At 38.5% G+C, this 22,395-nt stretch overlaps 2 protein-coding genes across 18 annotated transcripts in view; one reads left to right on the top strand and one right to left on the bottom strand.

The window, feature by feature from the left end:
* The window catches only part of CASK (calcium/calmodulin dependent serine protein kinase), a 412,700-nt gene that overhangs the window by 185,064 nt on the left and 205,241 nt on the right, over positions 1–22,395 (top strand). For all 17 annotated transcript variants that reach the window (XM_055376433.2, XM_055376435.2, XM_004064027.4 and 14 more), the window contains exon 5: positions 283–355. In XM_055376433.2, the coding sequence (XP_055232408.1) occupies positions 283–355 (73 nt within the window). The remainder of the gene's footprint in view (positions 1–282; positions 356–22,395) is intronic.
* Positions 9,593–15,544, bottom strand: GPR82 (G protein-coupled receptor 82). The gene is made up of 3 exons (XM_004064026.4): positions 15,436–15,544; positions 12,883–12,953; positions 9,593–12,735 (listed from the first exon to the last, which is right to left on the bottom strand). The coding sequence occupies exon 3, from the start codon at positions 12,699–12,701 to the stop codon at positions 11,691–11,693; it is 1,011 nt and encodes a 336-aa protein (XP_004064074.1). The 5' UTR covers positions 12,702–12,735; positions 12,883–12,953; positions 15,436–15,544; the 3' UTR covers positions 9,593–11,690.

Here is a 22,395-nt window from a genome sequence, read left to right as displayed (position 1 = left end):
TTTAGTTTGCAAAGCAAATTTACTTATGAACTATGTGTAATTCTTTTGACTTAGATAGCTTAGAAAATATAGAGCATACTGTTTCTTCATGAAGCCCATAAACTTTTGAGTCTGCCAACATTTTCATTATTAAGCCTCACTTTACACCAATCTTGTCTGCTCAAATCAAATGTGTCCATGGACAGCTAATATGAGAGTGGGAGTTATAAACTAGGAGCACTGTATATTAAGTTTTAAAATAAAAATTGTTTACAGTTTTTAGATTTCTTTTGTTTTTTACAGCCATTATATGAGACAGATACTGGAAGCTCTACGTTACTGCCATGATAATAACATAATTCACAGGGATGTGAAGGTAAGTCATTTGTTATCACTAACTTTAATGTTTGTGAAGAAAAACTGATATAACAATGATAATCAAGAATTCTTCTTTAATATTGTCATAAAGAACATCTTAATTTTACTTCTAAGTAAAAATGTATTTAACTGCTTTGTATTTGGGAAGTCATTGTACTAATTCTTACTAGGAACACTATAATTTCAATTTATTTATTTTTACTAAAGTGTTCATGCAATCTAAAATTGTATTGTTTCTCTTTTGCCATTGTGTGTGAGAGAGAAATGAAAAATCCAATAAATAGGAAAAACCAAACAATATCCTATACTGAGTTAATTGGGGGGAAAATTAGAATTTGGTTTATATAGTAAAAGTTAATCATAACATATTTTCATAATATTGCAATGCAGAGTAGTCAGCATTGTATTTTTTTGCAGATACTTTTTAAATATAGTATGAAATCATAATTATACATGTAATACGATTTTATGCTTGGAATACTGGTATTATCATTATTCAGTCTTTCTGCCTATTTCATCCCAGTATCGGGTTAATGAGAACTCTCAGTTCCTGGTTCTTCAACAGTGTCAAGCCAAACATAGAGGGAGGCAAGAAATGAGACCAGTAGGCCTTCCTCCTGATCCCTAGCTTCTCCCAAGGCCCAGAATCACTAGGGAGCCCCTGAGGTCCCTTTGACCCTGGGCTACACTTTTAAGCTCTGATATTTTGTCACTGGCCTTTCTCTAACCTCCAGCATGCACATACATAGTGTTCCTTCCCTCAAGATATATTATTAAAGGCCTGGCTTCTTCGATGTATTTAATACTTTAAATGATTAAGAAAATTAAGTAGAGTTTAATTAAAGTGTCTATAATGTTTGGGAAATTTTCACAGAAATCCTTGTAGTTAAAAGCTGAGGGAAAACATGAGCAATTCCAAAACCATCTAGTAAAATATTTTAATAGCAAATGAAAATCACTGGAGAAATATACAAAATACACATTAGTGTAAATTAGTTGTAAAATATCTCATCCTTTTCAGATGTGTTAAGAAAATGATATTATTATTATCAGAACTCAACACTGAGCATCTCAATGGGTCCCCCTTTATGAAAAAGTATTCTGGCCAAGCCCGGTGGCTCATGCCTATAATCCCAGCACTTTGGGAGGCCAAGGCGGGTGGATCACCTAAGGTCAGGAGTTCAAGACCAGCCTGGCCAACATGGTGAAACCCCATCTCTACTAAAAATACAAAAATTAGCTGGGCATGGTGGCACATGCCTGTAGTCCCAGCTACTTGGGAGGCTGAGGCAGGAGAATCGCTTGAACCCAGGAGGCACAGGTTGCAGTGAGCCGAGATTGTGCCACTGCACTCCAGCCTGGGCGACAGAGCGAGACTCCGTCTCAAAAAAGTATTCTTCAGTTATCCAAAGAGAAATAAAAGCGTGGAAAGGTAAAAGGCGGGAAATTGTCAACTGTAGTAGTTTGCTGTGCAGTTATTTTGCATTAATTAATGTAAGAAAGTTCATATGTAGAGAGTAAAATATATCTCTTTGTATATATTCTAAACTATGTACAAGAAAAAAATGATAATTTAAAAACCTAAAATGTGTTCATGTAATAGCATTATGTTAAGAACTGTTTTGCTCAAGAGGCAATTTTATTTTGAATGAATTATTCTCGAAAGATAATTATATCAACATCATATAATAAACAATGATTGACAGTATATTCTACTGTAATACTTTGAATAATGTAGTCAGCTTTTGATTAACTGGTATTTGATATGACAACCTAAACCTAATTAATATCCAAAAGTAGATAATTTGACCTCACCTTTTAATTTACCTTCTGATTTATTTATTTAACAAATATTTGAGTGCCTACTTTATACAGATTACTGTGCTTGGAGCCCTAAAAGTATTATGGTCTCAGTAGGGAGATAAGGCTCGGTATCTCTTATCTACTGCAGCAGATCAACACATGCCAAAACATAGTGACTTCAATCAATAACTGCTGCTTACTTGCTCACAATTCTGCAGTTTGGGCAGAGCTTGATAGGGACTGCTCAATTCTGTTTCACAGGATGTTGGTGACGTAGCGTGGCTAGTTTCCACATAGGCTTCACTCATTTTTCTGGCATCTCAACTGAAGTGACTAGAACAGCTGGGAGCTGGCTGGGCGCTCTTTGCGGTCTCTCATTCAAAACATCTGTCTCTCTCCACATGGCCCTATCTCCAGCAAGACAGTGTCTTAGGGCTCCAAAAGAGCAAAAATGGAAGGTGCTAGGCCTCCTGAAGCAAACTGACACTGTGTCACATCTTATGCATTTCATTAGTTGAAACATACTTCACAAAAAGGTCACAAGGCTAGTCTGAGTTCAAGGGGAAGAAACATAGATTCATATTTTGATTGATGGAGTGCCAGATATATACAAGGATGGGAGAACTTGTTGGTGGCCACCTTTAGAAAGACAAATAATTATTGTGCAAGGTAGAAGGTGATAAGTATCATTAAAAGATGAGGTCAGAGAAATTTCCTGGGGGAGGTCACAGTGGAGCTTGTTCTTGAATCATGGGGTAGTTATATGGAGACAAAAAGACATTTCAGGCAGAAGGAACAGTTCGTGCAAAGGCCCAAAAGTAGTCTTACGTTGGAGTATGTTAGTTTATTATTTCTAAAGTACATGCTAAATAGTTTAGAGGAAGCACGTAGAAACATGCCAAGGAATGAAAAAGAAGTAATTCTCAAACTGCAAATTAGTAAGAAGAAACCACCCCAAAAATTGCCATTGTTCAGTTGGGAGACACACTCAACACAGAGCACACGTTAATGTTGATATTCTTTTTTTGTTTGTTTGTTTTTGTTTTTGTTTTTGTTTTTTGAGACAGGGTCTCGCCCTGTCACCCAGGCTGGAGTGCAGTGGCGCAATCTCGGCTCACTGCAACCTCTGCCTCCTGGGCTCAAGCAATTCTCATGCCTCAGCCTCCAGAGTAGCTGGGACTATAGGCGTGTGCCACCACACCTGGCTAAATTTTTTTTGTAGTTTTTTGTAGAGACGAGGTTTCACCCTGTTGCCCAGGCTGCTCTTGAACTCCTGGGCTTAAGCAATCTTCTTACCTCAGCCTCCCAAAGTGCTGGGATTACAGGCGTGAGCCACCGCGCCCGGTGTTGATATTCTTTATATTTCAGAAGCCGAAATCCACACATTTTTACATGGGTGAATAGAATACTCACATTTAGTTAATTGAAAATTTTTAATGTTGGTGTATTTTTCTTAAGACATTCATCCAAAAGATATTTATTGAGTGCCTACTGTGTGGCAGGCACTGTCCTAGGAACCGGAGCTACGTCAGTGAAGAAAACAGACAAAAATCACTGCCCTCATGGAGCTGACATTCTAGTTCAGGGAGGCAATACTCAGTAAACAAATGAACTACATAGTAGGCTAGAATGTGAAAAGTATCACAGAAAAAGCTAGAGTGGTCAGAAGGTTAGGGAGTGTCCAGAGAAGGGCTTGCTTTTGTAAATACGGTGGTCAAAGCAGGCCACATTGAGATGATGATATCTGAGCAAGGACTTGGAAGAGAGGAAGTGGGCTAATCTGACAGCTGAGGGAAGAGCATTTCAGGTAAAAGGAACAGCCAGTGCAAAGACCGAAAGACAGGAACACAAGTAGCCTGCTCGAGGAACAGCAAGGAGGCCGGTGTGGCTGAGGCAAAATGTGCAAAGAGGAGAGTAAAAAGGAGACAGGAGATGATCCTGCCTGGCTCAGACCAGAGTAGTAGCAGTGGAGGTAGTAAAAAAAAAAAAAAAAATTAGTTAGATTCCTGATATATTTTGAAGATTATGCCAATAGGATTTCCTAATATATCTTTGATAACCTAGGCAAAACTTAGTTTTATTCAAGACCCTGTTACAGGGGTATTCCAACATAGTGGTCATTGTAAAACTTCAAGAACAATACATTTCACATGCTAATAATGTAAATTTTCACTTGGTTTGATTTGTTAATATTTTTGCCAATAAAGCAACCTATGAGCTTTTCTTTCCATTCAGATATATATTCAGTGACTTATCTGTATGTAGATTTGGTTTGTATGTAGATTTTTGTTTCTGCAGTTAAAGTTTTTGTCTAAGTTTTCTTTCCTTATATTTAATAATGAAAACAGAAGAGCATTGCAATATTTTATTTCTCTAAGAAAAATTTATTTTATCATCTGTTTCATCTAGCCAAGAATATTCTCATTCTCTCTCTCTCATAATTCTTGGCATATGATCCAAAAGCATTACATTCCTCAAGGATCCTGTTATTATATTTATTAATACTTTTTTCTTTACTTTTTTACAAAAGGTATTTCCTTTTGTAATCATTGTAACTGAGTCTTAAAAGGATTATTTGGTTAGATTTGAATATATGGTACCATGTAATCTATTTTTGGGAACTGCTTGCTCTGAAGAAGCAGTTTCACATAAAACTGCATAAAAAGCAATCATATAATCCTTTGAAATTCGAGAGATGTGTGAACATAGTACTGGGCCTCCCCACAGCCACACTTAGTGACATATCAGGCTATATTCTTTGCTGTGGGAGGCTGTCCTGGGAATTGTAGGATGCTGCTAAGCATCCTTCACCCACTAGATGCCAGTAGCATCTCCCCCTAGTTGTGACAACCAAAAATGTCTCCAAACATTGCTAAATGTCCCCTGGGGCACAAAAATTGTCCCTGGTTAAGGCCCACTGTCATAATACACTGTTATAATTCTCAAGATTTGCCTCCCTACAGGTATTAATTAAGGCATGCATATAAATTTCTATTTTTTTCTGTCATCTTCTTCCCTTTAATTCTACTTTTTCTGGTGAAAGAATGTGAAAACTTTCATTATGTTTCTGGTATTTTTTTTTCTTCCTCTCACCCCTAAATTAAAAGTACTTTAGAAAGAAATAGCACAGTTGTCAAGGTAAATGCAACTCCTGGCTCTTTGCCTTCTTTCATGGGCTCTACTAAGCACTGAGAGTTTGTGGAATTTTCTCCTCTCTCCTAACTCTTGCAGGCAGCCTTACATCATGAGGGTGTGGGGAGACTTAGTTTTAGACCTTTCTGTCACTCTGACCTACTCATGTATAATTCTAATAACTGAAGTTGAAGTGAAACAGTTTCTCTGAGAATGCAAATTGCTACACACAATCACTTTCTATTCTGAATGGTGCCTGTGCCCAGAAGGTCTGGGTGCTGTTTTTAGTTCTTAGAACTGTGCAAACCCCAGTCACACACACACTCAGCCAGAGGCCAGAGTGTTTCTGAGTGTGCTTCCTTTAAATGGTTTTCCTTGCTAACCTGTGTGAACACGCCTGGCTGCTTTTTGGTTCCCTTCTGGTCTCAGTTCTCCTTTTACCTATTTAAGGCCAGACTTTATGATAAATTTGTGTTTATCATATAACACTGGTTGGCATGACATTGTGGATTTCTTAAAGCATTCCGTAGTCTCTTGTTCTCCGTTACTGATGTTTCTTTTACACCTGATACCACGACTCCCCAAAGTTTATCATGTTGTATAGAGAAATTTAAATTCTCATAAAACAAAAACGTATTTATTCTTTATTTATTTTATTTATTTATTTATTTTTTTGAGACAGAGTCTCACTCTGTCGCCCAGGCTGGAGTGCAGTGGCGCCATCTCAGCTCACTGCAAGCTCAACCTCCCAGGTCCACGCCATTCTCCTGCCTCAGCCTCCCGAGTAGCTGGGACTACAGGTGCCCGCCACCATGCCCGGCTAATTTTTTTGTATTTTTAGTAGAGACGGGGTTTCACTGTGTTAGCCAGGATGGTTTCGATCTCCTGACCTCATGATCTGCCCGCCTCAGCCTCCCAAAGTGCTGGGATTACAGGCGTGAGCCACCATGCCCAGCCACTATTCTTTATTATTATATTAACATTGGTTAATCTTCTGCATTTCTTTTATAAGATTTTTTAACATAATGTGCACGTTCAGTTTTAATGTGGCATTTTAATAATTGTACTTAGGAAGATCTCATGGATTACATGATTATTATAAATTTATCTTGTGTTTCTAACTGCTATACTTCTCTTTGCCCAGCCTACTCCTACAAAAAAAGAAATCAACTCCTTGGTTTTAAGTTTCTCAGCCTGAGCAACATAGTAAGACCCTATCTCTCTCTCTCCTTTTTTTTTTTTTTTGAGATGGAATCTCGCTCTGTTGCCCAGCTTGGAGTGCAGTGGCACGGTCTCAGCTCACTGCAACCTCCACCTCCCACATTCAAGCAATTCTCCTGCCTCAGCCTCCTGAGTAGCTGAGATTACAGGCGCCTGCCACTACGCTCGGCTAATTTTTTATATATTTTTTTTTAGTAGAGACAGGGTTTCACCATGTTGGCCAGGCTGATCTCGAACTCCTGACCTCGTGAGCCACCACGCCTGGCCAGTAAGACCCTATCTATATCAAAAAATAAAAATTAGCCAGGTGTGTTGGCACAAACCTGTGGTCCTAGCTATTCGGGAGGCTGAGGCAGGAGGATTGCTTGAGCCCAGGAGGTTAAAGCTGTAATGAGCTGTGATTGTATCACTGCACTCCAGCCTGGGCAACAGAGTGAGACTCCATCTCAAAAAAAAAAAAAATTCTTTTGCTTATTAGAAGTGAATCCTTTTACTGTTCCTCTCCTTCTGAGCCAGGAGTAGCGTGTATGATATAGCCAGAGGTTTTTCTGTCAGGTGCAACTATAGCTGTAGTAACTCTTCCCAGTGTTATCAATTCCATTTGAGTGTAGGGGCCATCAGAGGAAGGTTTGTGGCATTAGGCTGCTGGATTGAAATGCTTATGCTTAGCAGATTACCAGTGTTCCCTCTGTTCTCCCTTTGTGGTTTGCCAGCAGGATTTCCTTTCACCTTGTCTTCCCAGATTTGCCCGTAACTCCCACCCTGACAGAGCACAAGGCCAGTGATAGGCCTAGAGTCCTCAGCAAATTGAACATAGTGGGCCATCTTCCTCTTCTATCCAGGGAGTAGAAACTTACTTCCCTGTTAAGTTGTTTATCCTAAATTTTGTTTGTCTAGTCTTAATGGTTTGTGTTCCTGATTATAGTTTGAAAGCTGCCTTAATGAGAGTATGTGTATGCCTGTTTTCTACAGTTTAAGATAAAATCTTGTTGGCCTTTGAGTCAAAATTTGAGATTCCTGAAACCCCAAATTTGTGTTTGACTGTAACTCACACAGACACATTAAAAACACTGTTTTTTTGAAATCCAAACTTTAAAATAGGGTAAGTTTTGAAGGTGATTTTAAAACCAGGCACAGTGGCTTGCACCTATAATCTCAGCACTTTGGGAGGCTGAAGCAGGAGGATCGCTTGAGCCCAGGAGTTCAAGACCAGCCTGGGCAACATAGCAAGAGCACATCTCTACAAAAAAAAAAAAAAAATACAAAAATTAGCCAGGCATGATGGCACACACCTGTAGTCCTAGCTACTCAGGAGGCTGAGGTGGTGAGATCACCTGAGCCCAAGAGTTTGAAGCTGCAGTGAGCTATGATCACCACTGTACTCCAGCCTGGACGACAGAGACAGACCCTGTCTCCAAAAACAGAAGTGATATTGTAAGTAAAATACTTACTATGCCATTAAATAGCCAGTTCTTCAATTACATAAAAAAATTCAACATGATTTAAAATCAACTGTTTAGGAAAGCATCTATGGTGTAAAGATATCCATGATGATAATGAGCTGAGTATATAGTTCATTCTTCAGTATAGGAAATTAAAATGTGAGTTTATCAGAATGAGTAACTTAAAGAGAAATTGCATATCTCTTTTCCTGCCTTTTTAAATGTAAGAATCTCTAGAAATATGTTTTGTTTAAAGTAGTGGTAGAGCTGTAAAGTGATTGTTTTTTAAATAATTATTTTTAGAAGTTATATTTTTTGGGTTTTTTGTTTTTGTTTTTGAGACAGGGTCTCGCTTTGTCACCCAGGCAGGAATGCAGTGGCGCAATCATGGCTCACTTCAGCCTCAACCTCCTGGGCTCAACAGATCCTCCCCCCTCAGCCTCCCAAGTAGCTAGGACTAGAGACATGTGCCACCATGTCCAGCTAATTTTTCTATTTTTTGTAGAGACGTGGTCTCACTATGTTGATCAGGTTGGTCTCAAACTCCTGGGCTCAAGTGATCCCCCCACCTCAGCCCCCTGAAGTGCTGGGTTTACAGGCATGAGCCACTGTCCCTGACTGGAAGTTGTATTTTTTTAAAACTCCTAAGTCCAGTGAGATTATTACATGCAGTATAGCTTATGTTAAACATTACTGTCTTAGTCGGATGAGTTTTGGTCTCAAAACTCATGTAAGAATAAAACTACTTAGGCTGGGCACAATGGCTTGCCCCTGTAATCCCAACACTTTGGGAGGCCAAGACGGGCAGATTACTTGAGCTCAGGAATTCGAGACCAACCTGGGTAACATGGCGAAACCCCGTCTCTACAAAAAAATAACAAAAATTAGCCGGGCATGATGGTGGGCACCTGTGGTCCCAGCTATTCAGAAGGCTGAGGTAGGAGAATCACTTGACCCCGGGGGGGGCGGAGGTTGCAGTGAGCCAGATCACGCCACTGCACTCCAGCTTGGGTGACAGAGTGAGACCCCATCTCATAAAAAGAATAAAACTACTTTTGTAACTGTGGAGAAATCTGTGCATCTCAGGAACTCTCCCTGATGGACTTTGAGTTTACTCTATGATTTGCATGTCTAGAAGTCACTAGATTGGACACTTCCATTTACAGCTAGCATTCAGGGAGGTCACCTCAAGTTCCCAAGTCTCCTTTGTCTCTGCACATTAATGAGCCAAAAATCCAATTACTACTATAAACGAATTGATACTCACTGTAAATATTGAAGCCAGAATGTGTTCAGACTTTTCTCAGAACATTTTCATGTCTCAGTTAAGCATCAAAGTAGAAAAGGAAAAAAAAAATTTACTGGGTTTTTGTGTGTGTGTGTGTGTGGTTTTTTGTTTGTTTGTTTGTTTGTTTGTTTTGCCCCCGGAATAACCTCTGGTGATTTTTGAACACATGGCTCTTGGGCAATGTACTGTGAATTGCTTTTACAGCTCTAACTCAGGAACAAAGCATGCTATGAGATTAAAGCCTTGGAAGGATTATGTGAACTTACTTTAAACTTCATTTTGGACACTGAAGTAATTACTATGTGAAGAAAAAAATGAGTCTTTAAGCAGTCTCTAACAAAGTGGCAAGTTACTATTAATGGTTGATTTTATTCAGCTGTTTTTGTTTGGTTATCTGAGAAGAGAATACCAGTACCATGGAAGTAGAAATAGACAAGAAGTTTATAGCTCCAAAGTGCTTATGATCTCTTTGGGCAGATAGAACACGCTTTTTTTTTTTAATCATAATATATGTACTTATTACAGAATATAGTCACCATCATTTGTCTACTGACAAGATTACATGGAAGAAAAGAAATTAACATTAAGAAATGCTTATCTTTAAATGTTCACTTAAATATTAGAAAAAATTGGGGTGATTTACTTAACTATGCACATATACATACATACATACATATATATATATATATATATATATATATATATATATATATATATATATATTTTTTTTTTTTTTTTTTTTTGAGACAGAGTCTCACTCTGTCGCCCAGGCTGGAGTGCAATGGCATGATCTTGGCTCACTGCAATCTCCGCCTCCTGAGTTCAAGTGATTCTCCTGCCTCAGCCTCCCGAGTTCAAGTGATTCTCCTGCCTCAGCCTCCCGAGTAGCTGGGACTACAGGCACGCACCACCACGCCCAGCTAATTTTTGTATTTTTAGTAGAGGTGGGTTTCGCCATGTTGGCCAGGCTAGTCTCGAACTCCTGACCTCAGGTGATCTGCCCACCTCGGCCTCCCAGAGTGCTGGGATTACAGGCATGAGCCACCGCACCCAGCCCACTTCAATATTTTCATCAGTAAATTAGTATACTTTAGAGTTGTGGTGATTAAAATAATATATGTAAAGCATATAAGTAGAATGCTTGGCAAACAGCAAGTGCTTACTAAGCGTTAGCTACTCATAGTAGTAACAGCTGATTTAATAATAGGATCTGTAAATAAGTATTTTCTGCTCTACAAATGAAGAAATTAACACATACAGAGGATAAGTTAATTTGCCTAAGATTGTCCAGCTAAATAAAAAGTAGAGCCAGACTGAACCCAAGAAGTATAACTTCAGAGATCAATCTCTTAACTGCAATACTATTACACTCACTTATTATTCATTCATTTATTTCACAAAAAATTAACTGCCAGGTACTGTTTGTCACTAATAACATTATTTATATTGAATACAGAAGAAAATATGCACAATGTGATGAAGATGGGCATATAATGACATAGCTTTTTACTTTGACAAAGCCTAATCCAAATATTTAAGCATTTTTATAAGTATCATCTGCTTTAAAAATATAGTCAATGAATATTGCTTCTCCCCAATAACATGAGCCAGATAATTTCAAATAAATAATATGTTTATAAAACCTTGGATTTTTTTCACTGTATTATTCATGCATTTAGGTAAAACGTGAATGAGGATATTTCTTATTTATTTTTTTACTTATTTTTATTTTTTTGTTTTGTTTTATGAGACAGAGTCTCGCTCTGCCTCCCGGGCTGTAGTGCAGTGGCACGATCTCCGCTCACTGCAACCTCCGTCCCGGGCTCAAGCGATTCTCCTGCCTCAGCCTCCCGAGTAGCTGGGATTACAGGCGCCTACCACCATGTCCAGCTGATTTTTGTATTTTTAGTAGAGACAGGGTTTCACCATGTTGCCCAGGCTGGTCTTGAACTCCTGACCTCAAAATGATCCACCCACCTCAGCCTCCCAAAGTGCTGGGATTACAGGCGTAAGCCACTGTGCCCAGCTACTTATTTTTAAAGATTTTTAAATTACCAATAAACACTAGCCATAGATTGACCCTTGTATTCTAACTACCAGAAAGCAGACAAGTCATAAACCATTTGCTTCTTTATCCTAGTCATGAAATAACGTGTTCTGAACAGAAGCACTCACAGTTGAGTTTAAACAGAAAACAGCCTGTTAGTTTCATATGAGTGGGATCCTTTCAATATGCTTAATTTTTGCTTCTGAAAGTTTCTGCCATCTCAACGTTCAGTATAACTGTTTTTTGAGTTTTATGAATATATGTTTATTTTTAAAAACCAAAGAGATTTTCTTGGTGATTATTGTCAACCAAGCTGTGACATGTTAATGATGTAGTTTAGTGTCCCTAATAAAGTCACATGAATGCTTTTCTTAATATTGTGGGGTTTTCCATTCAAAAGTCAACCATATGATTGCATATGTGCTGAATTAGACTTTGTAAAGAGATTATATAGTGTCTTCTTGAATGTTTTATCTAATAAAAGAAATATAATGGGGTCTGTGCTACTTCTGGCCGAAGCAAGACAGGTGAGGATATTTTTTGTTTCTATTAAATAATTCAATTGCTGACAGTTATCTCTTTGGTGTAGAACATAAAAAATGGGTTTAAAAATACTATAAGGAAGGAAGCAAACTATTAGTAGAATCTGGATGACCAAAAGATGTCTTTTCACAGAACTGTAAGTCAAATCTTTCTCCATAATGGACGTACAGGTTCTTATTTTTCTCAGATGGCTTACAAAAGAGTAGTATGATGTTAGTACTACTAAAAAGGAAAATCCAATAAATGTGGTTCCAATGAGTCCTGCAATCTGAGAGATCATGGCTCCTAGTTCCATCTGCCGATTGTAGCATAGGCTCTCTTCTCCTTCTGTAGCCTCTATGACTGAGTAGTATACGGTAACTGGAATGATTATGCCCAGTACAACTCCCCATATGTAAATGCATAGTTTTCTAGCAAAGTTGGGCTGGCGAAATTTTTTCAGTAAATGGCCATAAAATATTTTCTCATAGCATGAAGTAGTCTCTTGCGAGGAATCCTTTTGCATTAAGGTAGCATAGCGGCTTATGGCAATCCAACTTAAAATTAAGAGACTGACAAACATACTTACATGCATGGATAGAGTTCCCAGAAAATTGACCACTCTGCATTGAGCAGATTGATATTCCCATTGGAAACCTTTCAGGAAATAGATACTCATGAAAGGCATGGCACTGCACACAAGTAAGTTTGCAGTCACAAGGTGTGACAGGTAGATGTGCGTTGATGTTTTTTTACCTATTTTTGTTAAAAATATCCATTGAGAGAGAGTGTTTCCAAAAACACCAACAATACAAAGGAGGATGTAAATGATTGGTAAAGCCATGGAAGAGATCATAGATGGTTGAATACATGTTGTGTTGTTGTTCATTTATGTCAGGTTTTCTTGAATTTTGTCACAGGAGCTAGAATAGAATTGCAGATATTTAATGTTAAAATTATTTTTGGTACAGTATTTAAGCTGAATAGTTTTTTAAAAAAAAACATTGAATTAAATAAAATAGTAACAAAAATGTATTGGATGGAACGGGAAAGTATAGATGGCTTCTTACCTTTTCCAATCACGATTGTCCGGTTGAAATAAAGACAAAAAGTTACTTATTGTGATGGATAATGCCTTTGTCTGAAAAACAAAATTTGATGTGAATAGTTACATGCCTGGGATTTATAATTTTACTTAGAGAAATGTATAATTCTTAGATTGTAAAACAATTTGTAAGTGATGATTGATTTTTCCTAGAAATACAATTTAAAAAATTTTAAGGCACATGTAACCAATTCATGTTGGCCAAAGTATTACAGAAGTATTTTGTGGCCACAATAATAGAGAGTTGACTGGTTTTTAATTACCACATTACTTATATATAGTTTTCAAAATGGTGTCTTTTTGTGGCTAGGCTAAAACATCCTTTATAACCTAATACTATTAGAAGAGTCTCTTTTCATATTTCAGAAGTTAACTCAATTCCACATGAACAAAAATTCAGGCAAGATCCTGAATTGAACAGAAGTGTAGCAACCAAGGACAGACTCCAAAATCCCAGGGTCATTACCAAAGAATATTTAAAATGTCCTTTCAAATATTTAATGTTAAACTGTCATACTTCAATAAAAGTTTACACATGTATGTCAAAACTGTAGTTACAGCCAGATGTGGTGGCTCTGCACCTGTAATCTCAGCACTTTGGGAGGCTAAGGTGGGAGGAGTGCTTGAGACCAGGATTTCAAGAACACCCTGGACAACATAGCGAGACCCTGTCTCTATAAAAAATACAAAAACTAGACCGGGTATGGTGGCTCATGCCTGTTATCCCAGCACTTTGGGAGGCCAAGGCCAGCCTGGGCAACATGGTGAAACCATGTCTCTACAGAAAAATTAGCCAGGCATCCTGGCATGTGCCTGGAGTCCCAGCTACTTGGGAGGCTGAGATTTGAGGATCAGTTGAGCCTAGGAGTTCAAGGCTGCAGTGAGCTATGATCATTCTACTGCACTCCAGGCTGGGTAACAGAAAGAGACCCTGTCTCAAAAACAAACAAAAAAAAACTGTAGCTGCTATGCTTGTTGGTTAGAGTGTCCTTGTGTGTAATTTGGTATCTGAGTTTTTCAGAAGATTTTTTTTAAAGGATATGGTGTTTTAATCACAACATAAATGCTGGTTTTTACTTTTTTCTGTCTCATATTTAAATCTTTCTCGCTTCAAAGGGTACACATGAAGTACTGAAGAATCATATACAAACTGCTTTTATTCTTATTTTTCTCCTTATTTCCTCACTTCTTTCAGGTGAGAATAACAAAAGTTACTGGATTCTGGTCAAATAAGAACCATGATCTCTATTCAGAATGTGCCATATTCTCTGTGTTCTTCACCATAGCCTTCTGAGCACCACATTCTCCACTCTTTCATGATCTAGAGCAAGGTTTCTCAATCTTCTTTTTAATCATGTTCTCTTTTGATAAACATAAAAACTGTACCATACACAGCCCTTTGAAATTCTTATATCCCCCTAGCCCCTCAGGGCAATTTTACTCTCTACCCCCTTCAGAATTATGGTTTGATTTATTTTCTGCATCTTGGATTACAGAAATTGGGGTTTTTTTTCAAATATGATATTATAATTTTATAATAACTTTTTAAACCAATCCACACCCAAAGTCTTGAAAACTTGAGGACTGTGCAGTGTCTGTGGGTTTAAATAACAAGATTCTTAATTAATGTTTACCATTGTCTTTATAATTTTATTTCTTTGCTATTTTTATTTAGAAAACAGTCCATATGCGTCATTGTAAGTTTGTATCTGAATCTAGTGGAACCTGATGAATTATAATCTGGTTTCAGTTAATGTAGACCCTGGTATAAATATATAAAACCTAATCTGTAACTTCACCAGTTCAAAAATCAGTCAGACAGTGAAATGAGCCAGTTTATTTAAGAAAAAATTATCTGCTCACAGTAGGTTTTGATTTTATATAAGGATTGGAGCTTCCTTTTATGATGCTGTTAAAGAAAAGCAGTAGCTCCTACCTTGTGCAGATAATGCATAGTATACTAAAAACTGCAAAGGTAATGGTGCTTCTGTATGAATATTAAATGCTTCCAAACAAAAGGGACATAGACTTCTGCAGAGGCTAGCTTTATCAGACAGAAGTTGAGTCTCTGTAGGACTCTCAGTGTAGCAGTCAACAACTAGGTCACCATCTTTACCTTCCCAAACTTGTATCTACTATGTACATCTCCTTCAAAAATAAACTTGGATCATAAAACTACTAGATAACTATTTTCCAAAATTTGGAAAGTACTATTAAGAAATCAAATAAAAATTACATGTTACAGATGCAAAACTGGTCTCCAGAAAATGTCTCTAAGTCTATATTCCCCTCAGGAGAATGTCTGTCTCAAGTCACTCATGCATACATTTTGTCTCTGCTAATTTGACAAATGAAAAAAGTTCTACAACTCTTAACTTCAGTTACTAATGACTGTCTACATAGTTAATATGCTGACTGCCTTTCTTAATGATCAGCTTTCAAAATTTAAACCATTAGGTCCTGTTTATTTTTATAGAGTTTAATTTTTAAGCTAAAAATGAATAATAATCACTCTTACCTGTATGAGTAGTTTATGCCAACTAAGGTTATATTGTTCAGGGCAGTGATGCCAAATTTCAGACTTAAAATTCTCTGATCTTCACTCTTCCAATATCTTTAGTCAGTGTGAATAGATTCTTGCATGACACCAACTACAGTGGGAAGAAAAGGGGAAATTAAACAGAATATTGAAGAAATTCAATAGTTATGGTCAATGTGGCAACTGCCTCCTCAAAAAACCCTCATTTCTCTATTTCTGTAGTGGGAGGAAGTTGGTGAACAATATACGTATTATACTTCCTTATGATTATTTCATGAACTAGTTACACTCCAGTAACCTTTGTTTGCACGATTGACTGAAGTTAAGTTCACAGGTTTAATCCCCCATGGCCAGTTTTATATGACACAGTGATAGAAGGAGCCACTCTGTAGTAACCCAATACAAATATTGGTGCAAACTCGTCTGTAAAATTGTTTGTGGATGGCTTATTTGCAATCCATCTTTATCAAAAATAGAAACAAAACTCAAAGTTTTCTTATAACTTACTAGAATCAAATATTATAGAGCTAAAATAGAACTTCATGATCATCTGTGGACTGAGACCCTTTGTTTTAAAGTTGAAGAAGCTAAGGCCCAGAGGAACTCACTGTAAGCACAGACTGCACCCAGGGTTGGGTCCCAGTTTGGTTACTAATGAGTTAACCCACTCTGTTTCTAATTGCCCTGCACTATCTCCATTTGTCAACATAATACACTGTTTGGGGCATTTCATAATGGATTTGGCAAATCCTGGGAAGTGCCAAGTATGCCTCAGATCAAATGAATAGTTATAAAGAATTGTGAAACCATGACTAGTCTAAAACAATAAAAATTTTAAAAATAAAAAATAGAATTGTGAAACCAATTTTTTTGTTCAGGATTGTCGAATCAGTCTGTGACCTACTAACTAAATGAAAGCTAAGTGTGTACATCTGGGGAGGAAGACTTGCATCAAGCACTCCCTCTCATCCTTGAGTAGTTAAACCAGTGGGAGTCTGAAAAAGAGAACAGAAATCTAATTTCATCAAACCTGAGCATTTTAGTTATCAGTAAATCTTCACTTAAAATTTACAGAAGTACCTTGCCATTTCTCATAAACCCCCGATGCTTACCTTATTTCATGTTTATTTCATAAATTCTCTATGATGTTTGCTAATATTTCTCTCCAAAACAAAAGTGAGAACTGCCTAAAGTGTCCAGATTGTGTTCTGCTGCTGTTCATCTTTGCCTTGCCACCATTTACTTAAGAACAGTGACTCATCCAGGGTTACATGGCCATTCATTACAGAGTAGTTTGGCTTTTAGAATTCCCATCACTTTTACTTCCGTAGTGTATCATGTTCCAGGAAGGAATTACATAGAACAAAAAAACAGTTTTAATTAATTTAGAGAAGAACAGAAATGGAATGCTATTTCTAAGTGATTGAAAGATAGTTGTAATATTATCTGTTCAGGCATAAGCGTCTTTGGTCCGAAAAAAGAACGCTCTTGTTTTCCTCCATTGTCTCCAAACTCAGTAAATGATACCATCACTCCTTCAGTTATTCAAGCCAAAAACTTAGGAATCATCCTTAATTCCTCTTTCTTTCACATCTCACATCTAATCAATTGCTGGTACTACAGCTTCTACTATCACTACCATCATTCATTAGCCACATTTCATGAGAGCTTACTATGTGCCAGATATCTCGCTATGTGCCTTACATCCAAGTCTTATTTGGTTTTCACAACACCCTGTGAAATGTCTCATTTTAAAGGTGAGGAAAACTGAAACTCAGAAAGATCTCATAAGTTGCCCAAGGTCACACAGCCATCTGTCCTCACAGGATGGTGATTGGCTCACCTCAAAGCAACTAATTCAAGAACAAGTCCATAGCTGCAATGCCTTTTTGTGATCTAGCCTCTGAAGTCAACAGTGTCACTTCTGCAGTATTCTATTGGTCACACAGAGCCAGCCCTGCATCAGTGTGGAACGGGTAAATATCAGGAGGTGATGATCACTGGGAGCCATCTTGGAAACTGGCTATCACAGATGTCAATCAACCATTGAAACAAAGGAAGAGTCAGAAGTACTGCTTAAAAACCGTTGTCAGTCCACTGATTGTTTATTGGACAAGCATACCTGGATAGGTGTAAGTTTTGCCAGTTCTTACACTATTTTGGTTTTTAGGTCTATTTTTGTTAAACAGTGTAATTCATTCAACAAATATTTATTGGAGTTTCTACTATGTTCCTAGCAGCATGTGGAGGTCACAGAAGTAGGATGTTTAGTCACAAGCTAATTGAGGGTCTCTGGAAATTGAGCAGATTCCACAAGCAAGCCAAGAATTTAGATTAATATGTGATATGTGATACAGATTTCAAATGCTCTGTGAATTAGAGAAGGGCAGAAACAGTGACTCAAAGTGGTTCTGAAAGGCTTTGTGAAAGCAAATGGAAGGAAAGAGAGGAGAACATAACCTAGCAAGTGACAGTTTTGTGCCAGGTATGGGATAGAGCATTTTATGCCTAAGAACCCTAGAGATGTGTGGTGGGAGTCCCATTTTACACGGGAGGAAATTGAGGCTCAAAGAGGTTAAATAGCTTGCCTAGAGGAATACAATTAGTAAATTAGCTTTAAAATGACCTCATTCTCTGCCTTAGAAAGAAATTATTGGTTGTTCTAGGAGGTCAATAAGGGTACCTTATGGTACTCACAATAGGGTCATGTTTTAAGTATTTTTAACTTTGTTCAGATAGGGTTTCCTGTTCTGATTTATGTATTTGTGTATCCTGTTCTAGACTTGAGGTAGCAGAAACTGACCATGGAAGAAGTCAAGTCCAGTTTTTTTCTATCTTTGAAAACTCTGGACTTTGTTAAGCAAACTATTATTCCGACAATGGCAGTATAAATTCTTTAGGATTCAGTGATTTTGAGTTCCCCAATTGAAATATATGTAAATTTTATTTTCATTCTTCTAAGAAATTAGGAAATATTGTTACAATTGGTAAAAAGAGTAAATGTCAGGGAATACTAGATTAATAAAGTATGTTACAAGTATCTGTAAAAGTGGCCCCTTTGGACTTTTCTCATTGAAATCACCAGTAGTTTTCTTTGGTTCTCATTCATCTTGCCCATCCGTCTCTTCAAGGTTCCCCTTCTATTGTCCAAGTCCAAATGCTCTTGGCGTAACAGTTCTAGTTGATTCCTGTATCATCTGCCAAATATTGATCTCCTAAGTGTTCTGCTGTCACCCTTAGGATTTACTTCCTTGAGGTGTTAGAGTTATGTCCTACAATTGAAGTTCTGTCTTGTATTAATTTTCCTGCTTTTGAGATGGATTTGTGTATCAAGTGTGTTTTTTAATCTGGCCCCAAAATTCATCTGGAGTGGTTCAGTGAGAGTGTTTCAAAGGGCAGGCACATACTTACCTGGCAGAGGAGATACCATGATCAAAGGGCAGGCATGTGGACATTTATTTTGGCAATCCATGGTGGGCTATACATAGCAGGGGGACATGAGAGCTTTCCTGACTCACATGGATTGTTGGGGTTAGAATTAGGGTCCCTTATCAATTTCCCTCAGAGCCAGAACCCAGAGGACACAGGACAGCTTAGTCATTCCTGAAGCCATGTGCTTCATCTAGAAATTATTTTAGGCTATCCAAACTAGTGTTTAAACTGGCTGCAATTGGCCTTTTAAGTACTCTCACTAACCAATCAGGAGCTCAGGGCATTGGGAGGCTGGTATGCAGAAAGAGAAGACATGACTAATTTAGTACACATTAGAATATCATATTCAAAAGATAATTATTTCTTTAAATCAGGGGCAGTGGTAAGTAAGCCTTGTCCAGTTCAACATACACCCAAGCCAGTGGTTATCTTTAGGAGGAGTGAGGCACAGTGCAGTTACTCAAAGCTATGGTTTGTTCAAGGCTCACTGAGCCCCCTGCCCTCTCCAGGAAGTGGTGTCTGGCCACAGCCTTGTTTCCAGTCACACTGTTCTCAGGCCCTCACCGCCTGCCACAAGCAGCTCTGATCGTGGGTGTCCCACCCTTAATCAGAGTGTGAAGAAAAACCTCTCCTTGTTCTGAAGAGCTGGTTTCTCAGCAAGCAATGGGAGCGTTTCTCTCAAGAATTACTTTTAAAAACAGCAGAAAATACAGTCTGAAGTTTGTAAATTTATAATAACACAGAAAAGTTATCAGCTTTTGTAAAAAGTAAAGCAGAGGTTCCTCTTCGAAGACTTTCCTCCCCATTTAATTAGGAATAAATAGTAACTTCTCTTAGAAGTGAAATTTATTCAAAGACCTGTGCTAACATTCTTAAATATCTGCTAGCCGTGATAAAGAAATCAATGTACTTTATGTTCTTAGCTCCCACAATTTAGCCTAAATATTTGCCCTGGCATGCTTATACTGGTGCAAGCAAGCATTGGGTCATAGCCTGTTCCTCTTCCTTATTTGAAGGTTTTTACTTTTCTCAGCATTCCACAAGTTACTTCCTCCTTCCTTTGTTCTCCTCTGCCTTTGCCTTTTTTAAAAAGTTCTAAGTTGCTAGCCAATCGGGACAAATACAGAATGTGAGGTCCCGTTCCAGCCAATGGAAACCGGACACAGCAGTAGGGTGGACACGTCAGCTTATAAATGACCCTGTCTCCTTTGTTCAGTGTACTCTTGTGGCAAAACTGCTGGCGAGTGTACCCTTTCTGCAGGAAGTAAAAATGGCCTTGCTGAGTAAATTAAATTTATGTTCAAGTGGTATTTCTTTATGGCACCGGGGAACAAGCATTTCAAACGCTTTTAAGAAAAGACTAATGACAAAACAGAAATGGACTTGGTGAGTTGAAAAACACATACACAAACTCAAAGGGCATTTTCTTATTAGTTTGCATTTCCTTGTGCATCCAGTAAACCAACTCCCCAGGAGTTGGATCCATCTCTAAATTCCGCTAGTAACTTCACCTTCAGTAACCGATTGCAGCACAGCTGCTGCTCCAAACTGTGGGTGACCACCCAGGAATTAAAGGTTCCTCATCTCCCAACCCTTTCATCCTTTGTCTTACCAAACCACATGTTTCCGTGAACCTGAACCAGAGCCATTCCAGCAAACCCCACTTCATTGACACAGAGAAAGAGTAGAGACAGGCTTGGCTTCAGCTCACCTCCACTAGAGCACTCCCACTGATCACAAAACCCACACCACTACCTCAAATGCTAATAGTTCTTAAAGAATTCCAGGAATTGGCCTTATGAGATAAGTAAGATTGCCTCAGGAAGGAATGCTGAACAATTGATTTACAGCCTTGTTGCCACAGGCCACACCACCAGATGGCCCATTACTCAAGATAACCATAGCAACCAGATCTGCTGACCTGCTTTGCTCAGCCCAGCCTGCCATACCCTTCCCCTGTTACCAGTTCCTGCACTTTGCCTAATAAGAAAGCCCTATGACTCTTTTCAGGAGGAAGCCCGGGAATTCTCTCTCTCTTGTGCTGCCTCCCTTTTGTTTGGGCATAAGCTCCAGTGAAGCTTTGTCTATGAAAGCGCTTTTGGCCTCATATCAATTTCTATTGCATTGAGAGTCCAAGAACCCATGATCGGTAACAATGCCAATTGAGGGTAGAAAAAAGAAAAAAAATCACACACAAACCCAAAGTGCTTTTTCTATTCTCTCATTCAACAAGAGTCTAAACAGATGACCTCTGTGACCAAATGTGTGGGGATTTCTCCCAATGAACAAGCAAGCAAGCAATTCAGTGGACACCAGCTGTGTGTCCTCTAATTCAGTTCTATTCTGACACTATCTACCTGGAGATAGCGTCAGATCCCACAGGTTGAAGGCTGAGTCCCCAAGACTTCTTCCTACCTTCAGATGCCAATGGCAAGCCCCAGGTTGTTTCACCTGTGCTTCTGACCGACAGGCTATAAATCAAAGATCCCACAGCCCCTCTTTGGGTCCAATTAATTTGCTAGAGCAGCTCACAGAATTCAGGGAAATACGTTTACCGATTTATTATAAAGTATATTACAAAGGATACAGTTGAAGAGATGCATACAGTGAGGTGTGGGAGAAGAGAGGGACGCGGGGCTTCCATGCCCTCCTGGGCGTGTCACCCTCCAGGAACCTCCACATGTACAGCTATCCAGAAGCTCCTTGAACCCTGTCATTTTGGGGTTTTATGGGGACTTCTTTACACAGCCATGATTGATTAAAGCACTGGCTACTGTTGATTACCTTAACCTTCAGCCCCTCTCCCCTCTCTGGAGGGTTGGGAGTAGGGCTAAATGTTCCAACCTTGTCATCCTGCCTTGGTCTTTCCTATGACCAGCCCCATCCTGAAGCTACCTAGGAGCTGCCAGACCACAGTCACCTCATTAGCATACAAAAAGACATCACTTTGGAGTTTTTGAGGATTTTAGGGGTTGTATGCCAGACAACAGACGAAAGACCAAATATATATTTCATAGTATCCAGTCCACCCTCTGTCTTGGATCCCTCACATTAAAAGGATGTACAACTCAAAAGACACCGCCAAATTACTAGAATCTCATTCAATCAGTAATAATCAGTCCAGCCCATCATATTGTATGAATGTCTCCCAAGGCGAGGCCACTCAGGTTTGCAGGCTTCCATTCAGTCTTGTCAGAGTGCTCTCGGCAAACATATAGCTTCACCCTTTACAGCAGCTGGTATAATTAAGCTAGGAGACAGATATCATTTCTTGCTCTAAGCCTCTTTCAAGGTATTAATATAATACTGGGTTTCTTTCATTTCATAACCCATTTATTCTTTACTCTCACTACTATTTTTCCTTATCTCTATAAACTCCCAAACTTTTCCACCTTTGGATGGGACAATTGAATCAGCCACTGTGCTTATCTAGATTGCAGGCAACAATGCTAGTCTAGCAAGTGCTGCCCCCTCAGTCCACTCCCATTCATGTTAGAAATAAATTTT

This window comes from Gorilla gorilla, chromosome X, assembly GCF_029281585.2.
Source record: "Gorilla gorilla gorilla isolate KB3781 chromosome X, NHGRI_mGorGor1-v2.1_pri, whole genome shotgun sequence".
Classification (NCBI taxonomy): domain Eukaryota; kingdom Metazoa; phylum Chordata; class Mammalia; order Primates; family Hominidae; genus Gorilla; species Gorilla gorilla.
The sequence above is the reverse complement of the archived record's forward strand: the minus strand, read 5'-3'. Positions and strand labels throughout refer to the sequence as shown.